Below are 20,002 nucleotides of genomic sequence, written 5' to 3'. Positions count from 1 at the left end.
ATATAAGTCATCAAACACTTATTTAAATTGGCACATAATAAATTAAAAAAATAACTCTAAACATTTTATAGCCAATTTTTGTTCTTTTCTTTATTTTATATATACATATTAAGAAAATAACAAAGTTTAGATTAAAAAGAAATGTAATATATATATAATTTTGGACAAATATATAGGTTTTCAACTATCTTTTCTAACTCATTATTAGTAGTTTATAAAATTATCTATATATTTTATATAAACAAGTTATATAACTCATTAAAAAAATTATGTGGCTGCAACATTATATATACTAGCCTTTGAGCACGTGATCATGCGCGTGCTCAAAGGCTCTTCTATTTTTTAGGAAAAAATTAATAATTTGCATAAATTATAATTTGAAATTAATAGATTTTCCAATCACAAAAAATAAACCTTAGGGTGTGATGAAAAAATTATTTCACCACAAACGTTTAACACTCATCATACCTCTAGGTTTTTTTGTGATTGAAAAATATATTAATCCCAAATTATAATTTATGTAAATTATTAACTTTTTCTCAAAAAAATAGAATAGCCTTTGAGTAAGCACATGATCGCATGCACAGAGGGTAGTATTTTTTAATTAGATAGCCACATGGCCAAATTTTAAGAAAAGAACTTAAGGAACAGCACCTAAGATACTGTACCTAAGTTTTGTCTTAAAAAAATATACTGGTCATAAAGTGTCACAATTATCAATTTTTTTTTTTAAGTGAGAGTTATCAATCGTTTTTTTTTTTTAATCCTAAAAGGCAGCCACTTAGTCATAAAAAGGTAGCTAGTTATTGCACATCCATAACAAAATTTTCAAAAAAAAAAACCCCATGTTTTAGGTATTTTTATTCCTAAAAGTTTGCATATTATTTAAAAGCAATTTTTCCATGATTTTATAATTTCATCTTTAAAGAAAAGAGGAAAAAAAAAAACACGTTTTAGGTTTTTACCCAGGTATTTTTATTCCTAAAAGTTTGCATATTATTTAAAAACAATTTCTCCAAGATTTTATAATTTTATATTTAAAGAAAAGAGAGAGAGAGAGAGAGAGAGAGAGAGAGAGAGAGAGAGAGAGAGAGAGAGAGAACCCCCACATTTTAGGTTTTTACCCCTAAAAGTAAGTCTTTTATTTAGAAGCAGTTTTCTCCACAATTTTTGAACTTTATCTTTAAGGATAACTTCCCCTGGTATCATTTTTGTTTTTGCAAATTTATGTATATAGCAATTGCTTACAAAATCATCAAATATGCAATAAAAGGCATGTGTAATGAAAGACACAATAAAAGACAATATTAAATTTCATATTGTAGGATATTTACAAAAAATAGTCTTTAACAACTACTTGATAGATTGATTACCACTTCACCCACCCGAATTCATCTAATGTGCCTACTATGCAATTTAACCAAATTGTTGATATGTCACCCTAAAAAAAATGCCAAAAAAAAATATAGAGTAAGACTCAAATTTAAGAAAAACAACAACAACAAAAAAGGGGGAAGAAGAGTGAGCACCACTTAGAACACATACACTAAAATAATGAGTCAATAAACCCGATAACCACAAAAAAGGCAAAAATATATATCATTCCTACTCTTTCAAAATTACTCATTAATTAGAGAAAATATTAAAAACTCATCAAACTTACCAAATAAAAAAAAAGATTAAAAAATAAAAGATAAGACAAGATAATGAAATGGAAAGGATAATGATAATGAAGTAAGGAAACCAAATATGAATCAAATTCTACCATAATATTGTAATCAAATAAAAACAAACTTATACGCATACAAACAAAATATATATTTGAATCAGAGTCAACAAAAAGGCTAAACGTGACGGTTAAAAGAGATGTAACCTATAAATTTTGAGTTTCAGTACACTTCAAGTCTGCTGAATGTGGTGGTTTTTAGTTTCACTACACTTCAAGTCTCTTCATGTGAACATGGTGGTTAGAAGCTATTTGATATTTGAAGCAGATAGAGGCTTTTTTGTGGAAGGAAAAGGGCTGATTTAGATAATGGAGCAATGGGCATGTGTCTCCACCATAGTAAGCCTTAGCATAACAAATATCACAAATGAACACGTCGTTTAAGAGACAAATATCACAAATGAAGGAGGTTAATTTATAGGGAGATCCAAAGAGAACGCTTACCTTTGCATGGCTACGTGCCTATGGCTTTTTTCTTCTTCTTCTTCTTGATATAAATGATCACGCATTCCTTGAAGAAATATGTGAAAGACATTACTCAGTACACATTCCCTAAAGAAATATATGAAAGAAATTAAAGATGAGGTTGAAATAGAAGGGCTATTTTACACAAATATTTGATTTGTTTCTAGAATATAAGAAGTTGTTCAGGAATTAGAAAACCAAAATACAAAAGATCAATGTACATTGACATACACATACCGTTGAGCAAGAGCAAATTTGAGCAGAGCAAATAGAAAAAATGATGATAATGGTGAAAAGAAGATTAACACGGAATTAAAAGAATTGGAGAACTGAAGAAGAAGAAGAAATTTGAGTTTGAAAACCAATATAAGTATACTAAGAGTGTGGTCATATTTTGTAAATAGTGTTTTACGTGAGAGTTAAAGAACCATTTTTACCCAATTTTGCCCCTACTTAAATGTAGGCCGTAGGAGTATTTTGGAACCAAAAAAAAAAATCCAACCCAAACAAGGAAAGCCCTTTAAATAGTAGTATAGATAAAGTTAGATTGTGGGTGGCATAGTAGAGTTGGATTGGAAGAAAAGAAACGTCGCCGATTTGGATTGGAAGAGAAGAAGCGCCGCTGAGTTGAATTAGATATGGGTGCGTTGCCGATTTGAGGTTGGATTGGAAGAGAAGAAACTAGAGAGTGGCACCGCCAAGTTAGATTGGAAGAGAAGAAGCGCAGTTGATTTAAGGCTATGGGTGCGCCGCTGTCTGGTTCTTCTCTTGTGGGTATGGTTTTGATTAGCAACTGTGTTCTTGTGGTTGGATTAGAAGAGAAGAAGCTAGAGAGGCAAACCTGGAAGAATATGATACTGATTATGGAGCCTAGAACCACAAACGTGAGAAAAGTGTAGATTGAATGTTGATTTGTTATTTTATGTTATATATATATATATATATATATATATATATATATATATATATATAATCTGCTTAATTAGTAATCAAAACAATATTAAATTAATGGTTTAGATTTAAGTGGGTACCATACTCCTACTTTTTTGGGGGTACGGTAGAATGACCCATAATTAGAATGTAGGTTTTTTTTTTGCTATAATTGAACAATGTTTAACCATAACAATAAACATAAAACCCAATATAGTAATGCATGTTAACAGGGATTTCTATATGAGATTTTCAAGTGATATCCACTTCCATATCCACGTTAATTCTTTTCTTGTTTGGAGTAATTCCAAATAAAAAAAAACATATAAATAAATATTAATTAAGTTAAATAAGGAAAATACCATATTTTATATCAGTAAATTTCATTAAAATTAATCTTTTTAAGCATAAAAAGTAGTTATAAGTATATGATTTTATTTATTTATTTATAAATAATGAAAGTACAGACAAGTATAAGCAGTTCTTTTAGTGGAAATAGTGGATAATGTGAATAGTTATTATTTCAAATGATTCTTTTAATTATATTTTTGTTTGTATTATGTTTTAAATTTTAAACATAACTTAAATACTCAGCTGATGTATGAAATCTAAAAGGCTACTTACTCTCTTTTTTAATGAATAAAAAGGTACTTACTTGGTGCCATATAATTATGAAAAACCATTAATGTTTCTTAAAGAACCATTTATATGCTTAACAAATATTTTATTTCCCTTTTAACCTCCATAAGAAAATTGGATTCAATGTAACTTAATCTTAATAATACTTTTCATTAAAACCACCATGGCAAATTGTTCCCTATTAATTGAGTAGATCGCGTCACGCAACTCCCTGTCATAAGTATAATACAATTGCATATTAGTATGATAATTTTTTGTTATCCTATTATAATTACGATGCAACTGGCCTCTCATATTTGACCATTTTCAAGTTATCGCTACTGTTGTCCTTACAAATACAATTCAATTGACCTCTCATATATTAGACTACCATTTTCAATTTTTTGTTTTTATTATTTTACCGTAATGACACTTCAATTGATTTCTCATGTACTAGGTAGTCATTTTCATTAACAACAATGATACAATTTTTTGTAAATAGGTGTCTCAATAACAACAATGATGAAATTGAAGGCAACAACGAGTGAGGAGAAGAGATATTTGATTGGGAGTAAAACTCAACCAAAATTTTGATCACGTATGTTGCAATTATATATTGAAATTCTAAAATTTTAAAGAAATCATAAATCTATTTTTTTTAGAAGAAAGCAATAATTCATTTGATTTGTTAAAATTATAATCTTATTAATATTACATGTGTATTAAATTATATATTTCGTGAATACATATATTTTGATATCCTATATTGTCATTACAAAACTTTGTGTAATATTACAAATATGTCAAAACATAAATAAACATATAATTAAACTTATTTAGTGTATGTTTATAAATACGTTTATGTTGTTATGCATTAATATTCACATACTATTTTGTCCATAACTATGTATGAGTTTTTTTTTTAAAGTTTATTTTGGGAAATATATATGTAGTATTTTTCTATCCATGTGTTTCAACCAATTACAAGATACCATGTGCTATTTAGTGGGTCCCATTGTAATTATTCAAAGGCCAAAGAAAATATCCCAAGTGTCATTGAATTGGAATTACAAAGAATAGCTAAAGGCCAATTACACGTTGACACATGTTGATATTTAATTTAAGCAGACAACTTAAATACTACCATGTGTTATATATAGAGAAACAAACACACACATAAGGGAGAAGGAAAATGAATTTTAACACAAAGACATACTATAAACTTCACTAAAAAACTATTGTAGTCAATTAACACCTTTGGATATGCCATAAAAAAATGCCACCTAAACCCAAATTTGGATTTTTTTTTTGGCAAAATAACATCATTTTGCTAACAATTTCATTAATTAATAACGTTTCTAAATTATTTAGGAAATTAGCATTTTGAGTCTCTTAAACTCAAGTTCATTGTAGTAACTCGAGACTTAAAGACTCGAATTCCATGCGCTGGCAAAGTCGAGGTGGAAAATTTTTCCCTAAAGAACGAAGCAACCCAAAGTTCCCTAAAGAACGAACCTAGAGAAGCAATAAACCCAAAGAAGCAACAACGGAGCAACCCTACGAACCCAGATCTCCCTAACCCAAACCTCTCGGTTCGAACTGAACCCAGGCGGTGAAGGCTCCAGGTGAGGGAAATTAGCTCAGACTAAACTTCCATTCCCTCTGCTCTCTAAACTTCCATGGCCAAGCCTCCTTGGCCCTTCCTCCGACCATCATCACCACCGTCGACGGTGGTCCGATCTCAAGCTCATCTCTCTGAACTTAAACCAAAACCCTTTTCTTTCAAGCCGACTCTCTCGATCTAACGGCAAACCCAACCACCACCATCATAAGGATGACTTCTCCACCTCATATTCTCATACACACACACTTTCCCTCAAGGGAGTGAATTTTGTACCGCATCGGCCAATATGGCCAAAAATTTTCCGCACCGAAGCCCAAATCGGTACAGAAATAGCTATGATTCATACCGCCTCAGATACCGGGTTCTACTGGTCTATTCAGGCCATTTCGAGACATTTCGGTCGGAAAAGATATTTCGGACTGAGAGTAGAGAATAAAAAGAAAAAAAAAAGAAGGAAAAGAAGAAGAGAAAGAGAAGAATGCGTTAGCCACACAATGCCTAATTTGTGGATTCTAATCTGTGCTCCAAATCTTTCATTTTTCCTTCTTAAACATTTTCTTATTTGGTTCTTGTTCAGCCTCCATAGCAACTTATCATTGTAGCTTCTTCTTTCTTCTCTTTCTTCTCTTTCTTCTTCATTGCTTTCCCTTTTTTGCTAGCAATGCATGACAACTTTGTGCTTTTGTGTATTTTAAAATTTCTCACTAAACTATGTCAGATGGTTAGGTAGGAGTTGGAGTGGTGTGAGATTAAAGCATTTGGCTACATCTTTTGAGAAGTCACGTGTGCATCTTTCTTTCTTTTTTCTTTTTTTTCCCTTTTATTATTGTAAATATACTATTTATGTTAATATATTGGAGTAATGTATAGTGACTAATATATTAAACTTATGAACTCATCAAAAAAATATATATTAAACTTATGCAAAAATATGTAAATTTTAAGCATTTGTGATATATAGTGGTATCCCTAAAATGGTACACTGGTATTAACCAATACCAAAATATTTCGTTTTCTTGACTAAACCAAAACCATTTCTGGTATGGTATTAAGTCCATTGCTCTCTCTCTCTCTCTCTCTCTCTCTCTCTCTCTCTCTCTCTCTCTCTCTCTCTCTCTCTCTCTCTCTCTCAACCCAATTTGTAGGAACTCGAGCCTTTGGGTTTGGGTATTTTCTGAATCCCTGATTTGGGTCTTAAGAAAGAAAAAAGAAGGAAGAACAAGAACTCAGTTTTGCAAGAACTAGAATTCGAGTCTCTAAGACTCAAGTTTTGCGTGGATTTTAATCCACCTTAGCTCTACCAACACATAGAACTCGAGTCTTAGAGACTCGAGTTGCTAAAGTGAACTCGAGTTTAAAAGACTTGAGATACTAATTTCTTAAATAGTTTAAAAACGTTGCTAACTAAAGAAATTGCTAACAAAATGGTGTTATTTTGCAAACAAATCTCCCAAATTTTTTGTAGTGTAGATTAGAACAAAATAACTACAAACATGCGAAATATTATTAGTCAACATATTTTAATTCTGATTTCAAAATACTATAAATATATATATATATATAATGATTTCATATTTTATTTGAAAATATTACAATTTGAAAATCTTATTCACATAATGAATTTCACTTAAAAATATATATAATCTTTTTAAGTGAATTAATTTAATAATAAAAAGTTAAACATCAAAAACAAAAATTTTCTCCAAAAAAAAGGCAAACTACAATGTTAATCATAGATGATAGAACTACGTGTCAATTTCTAATATTATTCCCAAACCCTCCATTATATTAAGAAAAATATTAAAGCTACTATAAAAATATTACAAATTAATGTAACAATGAATATAATTAGTAGATTTCAACCCCTAATAAATGATATTTGAATTTTTTTTTTTTTAATTTATGATATGTCAATTTGTAAATTCTATATAATAAGCTTGTTATTTTTATAATATCACTCTTATATTAATATACTTCCTTTAAAAAATGATTCATGGCTATTCTTATCCCCGCTTTCCTTCTCAAAATTGAGTACCTTTTATAATTAAAATTGGTTTGCTTATCAAGTGATTCAACTTGTGTTAGCTCTTATAGTTGTTGATAATAGACTTTCACTGTGTTTGGTTGCAATTTTGGGAAGGGAAAAGAAAAGAAAAATAATAAAGATAAAGAAATGAATCAAATGATAAAGAAAGAGGGGAAATGAATCAAATATATATATATATATATATATATATATATATATGAAATAGAGTAGAAAAGAAAAAAAGATATTTATCTTTCATTTGTTTGGTTTATAAAGAAAGGAAAATGCATGAAAAGAAAAACACATGGTTCTACTTATAATATCATATAAAGTAGAGAAAGATAAATGAAAATTAATGTAAAAAATGACGTTTTATAAGCCATAAATAAAAGTAAAAAATGGTGGCTGCTTTTTTTAAATGGACTTTTTATTATTATTAAATTTTTGCCTAAATAGAGCCGATCACAGTATGTGTGTTTGGTCACTAGAGTAATTTATAGCTTGTTTGGATAGTATCAAAACTGAGTGATATCACTCAGTTCTCATGATCTATCATCCAAAACGAGTGGGTCTAACACATGATAAAGTGTTTGACTTGGTTTTGGATGGTTGTTTTCATCACTCAGAAACTCAAAATTTTGAGTTTGGATGATGGAAACTGAAAACACAATTTTAGTGCTTTCACATTTCCAAATTATGAGTTACATGGCATTTTGGTAAATGCATAAAAATTACGGGACCCACCTCAAGTATTGTCACATCAATTCTCTTTCTTATTTTTCTTTCTTTCTTCCTTTCTTTTCCAGCCTTTCTTTTCCAGGTCGCATGTCTGGTTCTCTCTCTCTCTTTCTATTTTTTTTTATTGTTTTTTTTTTTTCTTTCTTCCTTCTTCACTCCAACGCCATTCTTCTCTTCTCTTTTCTTTCTTTGTTTCTTCACAGCTGCTTCTTCTTTTTTTCTTCATCTCTTCACACCGATTTTTTTCTTTCTGTCTTCACACCGATTTTTTTTTTCATTCTTTTTTCTTGATGGGTTGTTATAGTCTTTTCTGGGCATTTTTGGCTTTGATTTTCGGACTAGATTATTTTAGATTTTTTTGGGTATTTTCTGGGTTTGTAATGTTTGTGCTACTTACTAGGTTTATGATATAAGATCAGAGCTTCAAATATCAACACTAAACCCTTAAAACTGAGATCTTTTGGCTTCATTTTCTGGGTTTATTTCATGAGATCAAAGCTTTTTTTTTTTTTTTTTTCACTTTGCATTCTTCTTTTATCTTCAAGTTGTAGCCGTTGGGTTTTGTTTAAAGAGATGAAGATGTGAAGGGGAGATAATGCATTTTGCTAAGCATTAATTTTTGTGGGTCCCACAACTTTACTTAAAATTGAGTTTTTGAATTGAAATACCACTGAGAATTTCCAACCAAACACACTACCAATAGATCTATTGGTAGTGTGTTTGTCTGGAAATTCTAGAGTACTGAGTTAGAGATATGAGAATTGAGTAATGAGTTTAAGTGATGAGATTTGAGTGTTGGGATATGAAAATTGGGTTAGCACCAAACCAAATAGAGTCTTTCACTTCTCTCCTCTTCTTTTTCACCCTTTTGATAATAAGATAAATTGCAAATTACATCACTAAAGTTTGAGAGTGTTTAAATTTTACATCTTAAAATTTCAAAATTTAGATTTTACCTTCTAAAATTTGGGGGTTTTTAGATTTTACACATTGACGTTTCAGAATTTAGATATAATCCTATAAAGTTTGGTGGTATTTAGATTTTACACCTCCAAATTCTAAACTCTAGGGTGTAAAATTTGGAGGTGTAAAATCCAAATACCTCAAAATTTTAGGGAGTAAAATCCAAACACCTCTAAAATTTAAGAAATAAAATTCAAATTCTAAAACACCAGGGTATAAAATCCAAATATCCTCAAACTTCAAAGGGTAAAATTTAAATTCTAAAATGTCAGGGTGTAAAATCCAAATGCCTCCAAATTTTAGGGATGTAATTTGCAATTTATCCAAGATAATATTAAAGAATATGATAGAGCTTCATGATATGTACAATTTTGAATAATAAATTGACCGATGATGGGCATAAAAAAATAGAGAAAGTTTACAAATTAACACAACAAATTTGACAAAAAGTTGACACATCTGATATGGTAGATTGTTAATAATAAGTAAAAAAATAATATTAGTAATAAGTCCAAATAAAAATTATTCTAAAAAATAACACTACAAATTAAACTTTTAAAGTCCAAAATAATAATTCCAAAAAAATGGAACGATATATTTACCAACTCCATATAGTTTGCATTTGATGCAACAAAGGAACTGATCCAAGGCCTCGTATGTACCTTCCACTTAGTTTAAAAATTGTAGCTATCAAAGCATTCATATTGGAGTTGCTAAAATTCCAATAAAAGTTATTTTAGCAACTCAAACATCAAAAAGGCTTCTACATGGAATGTGGAAAAGTTAAAAAAAATTGGCAATGTGCTACTTGTAGTAATTCATTGTAGCACAGTGCTACTTTCATTCAATTGTTTTTAATTCTATTCTTTTTGGTTGTCATTAGTTGCTATGATTTTTTGTGGTAGTTGTTTTATATTATTTTAATTGGTTGTTTATATTATTTTAATGAGTTGTATGTTAAAATAGGAGATGAGATTTAGAGTGTATTGCTAAGTGAGATGTTAAAATAGATCAAATAATTTTTTGAGTTGCTAAAACTAAATTTTTTAACATCACTAATATGAATGCTCACCATGAAAGTTGTACACATGTGCATACATACATATATATTGTGTGCGCACATATAATTGTTGCATTAGCTATCAAATTTGTTTAATGTTGCATCACATTTTACTAATTCATGTCAAGTTAGTTATGTAATGTATGTGTTAATATGTCAAAGAGTTGTTAAATATAGGAGTTCAAGTTATAGTTCAGTAATAATTATATCTTTTGTGATGTTTGATGTATGTGTTTCGAACTTCATCTTCCCCCTCTCTCACTATTTATCAATTTTAAAAAAGAAATAAGAGTTGTTCAATGTGCAACAATATTGAACACTCCATTTATTTTATTTACTTTTGTGGGAGGAAAGGTGGGGAGGGAGTAGGACGGAAAAAAAGAAAAGAATGATAGAAAGTAATACCATTTCTGTTTTCGACAGGGGCAGAGGGAAGGGGGGCACTTGCCCCCCGGCCTTCTCAAAATTTCTCAATCAGTAGTGGTGTAAAATGCAGTAAAAGTCTCCACTTGACAATTGACACAAAAGACAATCAACTTTTTCTTTTTATTTATATTTACTAGCTTGTCAATAATTGTCAGACAATTTTACATTTACATGGCAACACTTTTTTTACATAATGGGTCCCATCTAATAGTACTTTTTTTGCACGCTACATTGCCAACTACGATTGAAAAAAAAAAAAATACTGAATTGGACTTTGAAAGAAAAAATCTATGTTTATGTGTAATGTGCCTACTTTAGCACCTCACCAGTTGGTTTCCGGCTTACAATTTTTTCTCTAGTTATCAACCTTTTCAATATCAAACTTGAGTTTTTGCTATAAACTCGAATTTTAACGACATAAAAAAAATAAAAATATCTATATGAAATTTTAGAAGCAGTCATGGCATTGAGTTGCGTATAACCGAATAAAACTTCATAAGCATATTGCTATATTCTTAATATTTTTACATTGCTTTATTTTTTCAATTTATTTTAAAGATCCAAATTACATGTTTAGATTGTGTGTATTTAGTATCGATTAATTTATCTTAGATTAGTTCTACCTTCAATCTTGTCTTTTAATCTTGCCCTCCTTAATTTGAAATTCTAGCTCTTCCACTGGTTTTGGATGAATGGAAGTAATAGCATTTTCGCTTATTTGATTATGTAAAAAAGTGGAAGGAAAAGGGGAAGAATGGACGTTTGTAATTTAGCCCATGAGGAGACAAACGAAGAGAAAACACCATAAACGTCATGCATAGATTCCTTCGTAATATCCCTCTAGTTATAATAAAAAAAATTAATCAAGGATATAATAAGAACTTAACACAAAATACTTTTTATCCACCCAAAATTATAATGAAAAAATGGTAAATTCTTCTCTTATATTTTAGATATCTAATCTCTAACAACCAAACATTAAAACCATGACCACTTAAAATAATTTTTAGGCATCAAAGTTGCTCACTCTAAATTTGAGATTTATTTGTCTCAACTCAAATATGAATTAGAAATTTTACATGATGTAGGTGTTCTTGGCGAGCCTAATGACTTTCCTATGGTGCAAAATCAAGTTACTTCTTCCGATGATGGTGAATTTCTTGAGTGATCTTAGTCAATACTGTCGTCAGGTACCGTCTCATATTTCTCACCATCACTAGACGTCTAGAACTATTTTTGGCTATTCAATTTAGATTTATAATCAATTTACGTCTCAACTTTGCAAGGCTCATCGTAATGCAGCAATGCTACTCATCGAATCGTAGCATATATGAAGTCTGCTCCAAACAAAGGTATTAATTCTCTTGTCTTTTGTGTCAATCAATCATACATCCTATGGCCTTTTGTGGTTTTGATTGGTGTACTTGCCCAACTACTCCTTCATCTGTCACCGAAAATTGAATTCCTCTTGGAAGACAAAGAAGCAAACTATTACTAACTCTTGCTCCTCTACTTTAGCTAATTATTGTGGCATTGGCCTCCACCACATGTGAACTCATTTTTGCTTCAATGGCTTCTCAGGGAATTTGGCATCATCCAAAATGGCCTTATGTGACAACAAAGCAGCATTCCACGTTACTATTAATCACATTTTTCTGAGAGTGCACAAACATATCAAGTTTGGTTGCTACCCCCATTCGTAAAAAGATTTATAACTGACAAATCCAAACTTCTTATGTTGCTTCTATTGATCATATTGCTGATATCGTCACTAAGCCTCTGGTAAATATCAATTTCATCATTTTAGTGGCAAGTTGGGACATTTGTGCTCCAATTTGTTTGAGGGTATTGGGAGATCCAAAGAGGATTCAGATCTCAACAACCAATATATCAAATATTTCCGAATAAATTTTGTTGACTTTTAAAATCAAACCTTTTGATTTGTAGTACCTTTTTTGGTTACCATGATTTGATGTACTTAAAATCATTAAAAGCTCTTATTGGTTTGAGGAAATCAAATATCTAAAATCTCTCCCATTCAATCTCTTGATTATTGTATCAAATCTCTAAAATCTTTTTTTTTTCATCCTTATTGTCCTATATTACAAAGAGACTTAAAACTGTGTATTTGTATTATTAAAAAAAAAATGGTGAAGTGAATAAGAGAAAAGGAGCCTTTGAGTGCTTTTTTCCGTTTATGTGGGTGCATATTGTGCTAAACCACTAAAATGTTGAGTTCTATCTTCTCACCATATTTTACAACCTCTTAGCCAAAGAAAGGAAGATCAATTTTCCCAAAAAAAAGAAAAAAGAAAAAATGAAGAAGAAGATCAACCATTTTATTTATTTATTTTTATATAAGATAGAAATTCTATTCTAGCTTAATTTAAGTGTATATATGTATGAATCTTCTTCTTAGAGATTTGAACCCAACATTAAACCATTCTAAAAGCTCTCAAAATCATACAGAAATTCAAGAGAAATTAATGAGTGAATTTTCTCGCTCCTCATCCTACAGCAATGTTATCAAATACATTGAAAGTGGATTTAAAATCTGTCGGTCCCAAGAAAGACCTTTAACCGTGGGACATCATCAAAATAACTAACTCGATCGATCATTGATTACCATATATATTTTTGTTCAACTCGACAAGGGTTGGTCCATACTCCATATATGTTATGGGCTATACTGATCCATGGCTTCATGCACTTGCGAACTTTGCATGGTAAGCTGTCAGCCACGCTTGAGTAAAAGTTGAATCAGTACTACTAATGTTGAAAATCAAAACCCTAGAGAGTTGTCAACTTAATTATCATCAGTACTAATGTTGGTGTACATATCCGTATTAAATGATTTGAAAAGTAACTGTCAAGGCATTGACATGAGGACAAAATCAATGAATGTCCATTAACAAGGGTGTCCATTGATAGACATACATATCAAGATTTGGACGAGTTTCTTAAGATCAAGGTTACTTGTCTTCATTGTCACTACGTACCCTGGTTTGAAAGCCATGGTAATTCATAATTGGCTTACATCCTGGCCCTCCATGTGAATACAAGTTCTAGTGTCAGTACTCAGTAGTGTGTGTACTATGTACCTCTCCTCCTTCCGAGTTTGATGGCTCAATGAAGAGCAGGACAGCTAGCGTATGCTCTCAGTCTTTCATGGATGTCCTTGTTGAGAATTTAGTTAGCCCTGTCCAGATAGCTTTGGTCAGCAATATGGTTAAAAAATGGAGCCTGATAGGGATTCCATATATGAGCAGATTTATATGGCAGTCATCTAAGAGTTTAAACCCTAAAAAAAAAAAATGAATAATGCTAGAGATACAAATTATTTTATAAATTTTTTTATAGACTGCTAATGTGTTGAGTGATTATTGGTAAATGAAAAAAATGATATTAATTGTAGATTTAGATGAAAACCAATAAGAGGTTGGCCACATCAATATCTTGTAAAAATGTTGTAAAATAGTTTGTGACTGTAGTATTACTAAAAAAAAATTCACTATATAATTTAGAATAATGCTAGAGATATAAAATATTTTACAAAAAAATTTACAAACTGCTGATGTGGTGAGTGATTATTGATAAATGGAAAAGTGATAATAATGGTGGGTCTAGATGAAAACTAATAAGAAGTTGACCACATCAACATCTTGTAAAAATATTATAAAATAGTTTGTGGTCATAGCATTAATAATTTAATTTCCTTTGTGATTTGATTTCCGGATTGGTTTAACCAGTCCTCTAATTTACTTTAATTGTTTCGCTTATTTTCTGCCACACAAATATAGGAATTCCTTATCCTCTCTTGAAAGCACACTATACTATCTATTTAAAGCAGGAAAGTGTCATATGTAAATGTTTTCATGCCCCTAACGTTGTTTTGGTCTCGATTAATTTCGTTTGAAAAACTTTTTTTTTTTTTGATGAGATTTGAAAAACTTATTTAATTTAGATGAAAGTATTTAAAATGACATTCAACTTTGGGTTTTCTGTGAAAAATCATTGCATTCTTGTAAGTGTCGTCCAAACACTTGAAAAGTCACTTTCTCAACTGACATTATTAATTTTCTAATCCCCACAATCCACACAATCCACAAGCACCTGGTGTCCTAGAAAAAGGGGGGAAAAGAACATAAATAAAAAGACAAAAAAAGAAGCAGTAGGAACTCATAATTGTATTTTTGCATTAATGCAATACATGATAATAAATATATATAGTGATACTATGAATATTATAAATTTTGATATACAAGCCTTACAAACCGTTATGTCACTAATTACCAAAATATAAGTAGATATTAGATAATGAGGGAGAAAAATGTGAAGTTGAAACTACAAATATATGAAACTATAAAAAATATCATTACGACTAAGTTATCATTTGAAAAGAAGAAAAAGTAATTTAAACATTTATTTTTTATATTGTTGAAATCTATTAAATATATTTATTGTGACCTCAGTTTGTAAATATTTTATTATAAAATTGATAGTATCTTTAATATTTTGCATGTGTTAACATTTTATAAAAAAATTTATAGCATCTTTTATATTTTTCATGTGTTAAGCACGTACAAGGATACATATATGGTGCAAGCTCATAGCAAAAAAGAGCTATTTATTACGTGAAGAATCTATAGATTTATTTCTCCATTTGTACATAAATATCCTATTCATATATTCCACCACCACTTCCAAGACTGCAAACTCAAAAAAAATATACACACATTTACAGGAATAAAGTTTTACAAAGTCTGTGTACCAAATAGCTAACTTGCATATTCATGAAAATCATCAATCAACCTAGCTATTTCAAGAAGTATCATTACAATATACAATCCCAACATCAATTATGAATTCAACCACTAAGCTTTGTATTATTTTCTGCAAGTATACCCCCCACAATAACTTTCTTCTTTCTCTAGAATAAGAATGCTTCTCCTTTTTCACTAGGATCAATGCACTAGCAGAGAGTAGAAAGTGAAACTGAAAAATTACTACTTTCTCCGTTTCCTTTTCTTGGCCTGTTAAGTCATTTAACTAGTTCTAGTTACCTGCAGTATCAAGAGATAACACTTGGAAATGATTTGGAGAGCTAAAATAAGAGAATTTGAAAGTGGGCATGCAATTATATCCAAATTTATCAGGCCACAAAATCTGGTAACAATTGGGCAGCAAACCTCTTTCTGTTTTGAATGTCAATGTTGTCATAGCCGGTGTTAGAATGAGAAGGCTGTGGGGTATTAATGCCACAAAAGTCAGTTTCACCTGTCCCCATTTCCAGTCTCCTTCCCATATGAATATTCTGGTGCGTGAGGTAGCTTTGCTGAGTTCCTGATAGAGATAGGTTCTCACAGTGAGGAAGGCCAAGAGTGAGCGAAACAGCATTTCCATGAAATCTTTGTGACAATTGCTCAGGATTAAACCTTCCAAAGTCTCCTATTGGATATGCACCAAACCCACCACCATGAGTGCCACTAATTAAAGAGTAATCATCCTTGGCTTGCCTTTGATCACTTCCAAAACTCGTACTAATTTCTCTACTTGTTTCTTCAGGTTTCATTTCCATGTCCATTGAGAGGAGATTATTTGGAGAATATTTCTGAAATTCAGAAGTACTCCTTGGCTTCTTTGGACTTCTTTCCATGTCAGATAGTCCTACTAGGTGGAAGCCTGATGAATTATGAGCTTGAATGGATCCTCCCGCGGAGGATTTTGACAATGAAGAAGAATTTGAGATTTCATTAGGATCAGAAGCCATTTGGTTGGTGAAGTTTTCTGCTTTTGATTGGAGGGCTTTCATTTGATCAAGTCTAGTGGCAGCAGTACTGTCTGCGGGAGCAATTGTTGTTGACCCCTCCTTGTTGGATTCTCTTTTGTTTATATTGTCCTCAGAATCATTTCTCTCATGTTCCTTGATTTCTTCTAAGTACATTTCTTCAACCATAGGCTTCCAGAGCCTAACTCGGGCATTTATGAACCAGTTAGACACCTGCAATATTAGACATTTTATCCAATTTAATCCCTTGCTTTAATTAGTTTGGTTTTCCTTTACCATGGAGTTTGAGGAGGTGAGGAAAAAAAAAAAAACACTACAACACTTGAATAATTCAAAATATTTCTCCATAATCCATTATATCTATATATATACCTGGCTTCGAGTTAGCCCAGTTTGCTTTGCAAGCACAACTTTATCTGAATCCTTGGGATACCTGCAAACGCATGTAGAAATTAAATATTGCAGTAAAAACCAAACGTCATAACATATACATGATATATACTGTTTGCTAAGTGAAAATAATAAAAAGTACTATTAATTTTACTACAAAAATGATACAAATTGATATAATAAGGAATGTGATATAAAATTCTGAACATACGGGTGTAGAAAGTGGTCGAAAAGCCAAGCACGTAGAACAGAAACTGCTCGTTCAGGCAAACCTCTTTGGGGTCTCCAAGCATTATGTTGCAACATTCCTAACTGTTGTAAAGCCCGCTGTTGACGTAGCTGCTGATCCACATACTTCAATCTAGAACCACCCTCAGTCTTTACTCCTAAGCAATCCTGATCCTCACCCAAGCTCTTGCTTGTGGCTTTTATTTGTGAAGAAATTGTATCTTTGAGACATCGGAATTGCTTTGAGATTGTTTGTAAAGCAAGGGCTGTGTATGATCTTGCTGAACCTAAACCTGCTGCCTGCTCAAATGATGAAACCACAATATGCATCTGGTGGTGGTACTGTCTGTATCTCTGCTCCACCTTTTAAAGTTCAAAACAAAGAAAGCGTTAAAAATTATGACACTTCAAAGTTCAAAGTTGGTCTTACTCTTTGATGAGTTTGGATACTATATGTGTGATACTACCAGTCCCCCTATCTTTTTCCCTTGCCAAATTTATTTTTTTACCAATTAATAAATACAAAGTCAGCAGGATAATCCTGAACGAGCTTGAAACTGACCTGAATGGGCCCAAAACCCACCAATGATTCACATTCTCTTTTATATTTAAATCTAGGAATAATAAAAATATAAAATATAGCAAAAGATAAGGCATAGATTTGCCTAGTTCTTACAAATAGTGTTGCAGAGTGAAATTTCAAATTTATTTTTTCCTTAATCTTAAATGACAGGCTTACATAGATTACATGTTTTCACAGATTACCCGAGTTTCAGTCCTGACTCAATTAAAAATAAAACCAAAATTCAACTACAAAGTGTTTCCAATTTTAAATATCAAACACAGTTGGATTGACAAAATCTGGATACACATAACTCTATTACCAAACAAGAAAGAAAGAAAAAAAAAAATATACCTCATCAAGCATGGTAACAAGCTTTGTCTTCTTCATCTGAAGCTCCTGTCTTTGCGCGGTGGAGAGCTCAGCTCCTTGCTTAGCTCCGCTACTTTCACCCGGATCATCTCCAATCACAGCCGTTGATTCTTTATTCATCTTCATCTTATCTTTGTTCCCCTCCATGGAGTCCACTTTGATTTCGTTTCCAACATTCACAACATCATCAAGAAGCTCCTGTGCAGCCTTCAAGTACTTAGACCCCAAAATAACACTCTGCACACCCGAAATCCCATTCGACACGGCCGACACTGAGGACGGAGAATTCCCGGACACCCTCAAATCTTCACCACTCGACGGAAAATCATGCTGGCCTCCGCCACTGCCGCCGCCAGCTGAAAGTACTGACCGATTATTATAAAAAGCGGTCTGCTGAGATGACAGGCTGAGCGACAAACCCTGCTGCTGCTGCTGATTCAGACTCGGCCCCAGGCCTCGAAAACCCATCTCCGGGCCACTACCGGAGCTGCTGGCCACCGTCACTGAAGCCGCGGGATCCATTAATGGACCCCACAAGTTGTAGTGGACACGAGGGGCCGAGATGGCATGAAGGGCCGGAATTTCTTGCTGCCCAAGCAAGGATTGACGGCTGGGATCGTCGGAATTGTTGGCGGCTAGCGGGATTCCAACCAGGTGTTGGTTCTGGGGCGGCGCGTGAGACAGGGTGGATGGGTTGAGCGCGTTGGTAATGGAAGCAGCGGGGTTGAGGAAGAGAATGTTGGGTGCAGAGTGTTGATTTTGGGTGTCAGAGTAGGGTACGTAGTTGGAGTTGGGGTTTGGGTTCATGAGGTAAAGTGTGTGTAGCCCATCAGAGCCAGTGTTGGCTTGGATTTCTGAGTGAAAGTACGTCGCCATGGATTTGATTTCTGACAAAAATAAAGCTGCGCAGAGATAAATTATTTTCACAGTAACTGTACGGACATACCAATAAAGCTGCACAGAGAATCTTCCTTTCTCTTCTTATACATGTGAGTTGTACGGACGCTATGACTGACGGCAGAACGTACGGATCCTGTGAAAAAGCAAGGGAGAAAAAGCTGATGATCAATCCCTGAATTACTCTATAGATCGCAAACATTTTTTATACAAAAAACCCATCGAGGAAAAAAGTGTTTTGAAACAATGATTTTTGGAAAAAATAAGCAAATCTTTCAAAGACTGTGCAAAGAAGATCCGAAAAAAAGAAGAAGAAGAATGATGTAGATGTAGATGTAGATGTAGATGTAGATGTAGATGTAATATTTGTAACTAAATGGATATATGTTGTTTTGATATATGGGGAATAGGGAATAGGAAGAGAAAGAAACATTAGTTTAAGGAATTAGATGATGATGATTTAGACTGACACAAAACCCATCAAAGATCATAACGAAAAGAAAGAAATAAAATATTGTAAAAAAAAAAGAAAAGAAAACCCATCAAGATGCTTGAAGACTAGTAGTACAAGGCGCAGAGTACCAACCAATTATGGCTAAAACACACACGAGGGAGAGGATACATCTGAGCACATGTCAGTCTATCTCTCTGACTGTCTATCATGGGATTGGGAGCAATATTCTCTCTAGGCTTTGAGAGTTTGCTACTTTGCTAGCTCGTCATAGTACTAAAACAAACTCTGCAATTCTCTTACAAATGAAAATGATATAACAAATAAAAGACAGAAAGAGTTTTTAAGTGTCTCACAGAAAATTCTTTGAATCTTAAAAAAAAGAAAAAAAGAAAAAAAAAAAGACAGCTGAAGATATTAATAGCTTTTTTTTCCTTGTTTACCCTTTTATTTCTTTTATCTCTCACTGTTTTGTGATAGGTGCCTGATCAGATGGATTAGAAAAAAAAGAAAAAGAAAACTTGAGGGATCCCTTTCAAATCATTTGATGCAAGCACGTTTGATGTAAAACTATAAAATTTTAAAAAAAAATCAAGAGAGAGAGATAGAAGTAATTTTTTTTTATAAAAAAAATAGTAAGGGGAAAGTGGGTCAACAGGACATTACAAACAGCTGAGAAATGAGGAAACGTCGACTTCCACCAAGGCATAATAATAGAGTAAGAACGAGTGATCAGGT

At 32.1% G+C, this 20,002-nt stretch overlaps 1 protein-coding gene across 2 annotated transcripts; it reads right to left on the bottom strand.

Moving 5' to 3' along the window:
- Positions 1–15,293: 15,293 nt before the first annotated feature.
- On the bottom strand, positions 15,294–19,680 carry LOC142607557 (BEL1-like homeodomain protein 1). Of its 2 annotated transcripts, XM_075779094.1 has the most exons (6): positions 19,400–19,680; positions 17,899–18,949; positions 16,966–17,345; positions 16,737–16,797; positions 15,766–16,577; positions 15,294–15,639 (listed from the first exon to the last, which is right to left on the bottom strand). In XM_075779094.1, the coding sequence occupies exons 2-6, from the start codon at positions 18,790–18,792 to the stop codon at positions 15,636–15,638; spliced, it is 2,151 nt and encodes a 716-aa protein (XP_075635209.1). In that variant the 5' UTR covers positions 18,793–18,949; positions 19,400–19,680; the 3' UTR covers positions 15,294–15,635. The 2 variants fall into 2 exon arrangements, with proteins under 2 accessions (XP_075635209.1, XP_075635208.1); XM_075779093.1 differs by lacking the exon at positions 15,294–15,639 and having other exon boundaries at positions 15,687–16,577.
- Positions 19,681–20,002: the final 322 nt, after the last annotated feature.

Source organism: Castanea sativa, chromosome 8 (assembly GCF_040712315.1).
Source record: "Castanea sativa cultivar Marrone di Chiusa Pesio chromosome 8, ASM4071231v1".
NCBI lineage: Eukaryota > Viridiplantae > Streptophyta > Magnoliopsida > Fagales > Fagaceae > Castanea > Castanea sativa.
This window is presented reverse-complemented; position numbering and strand designations above follow the sequence as displayed.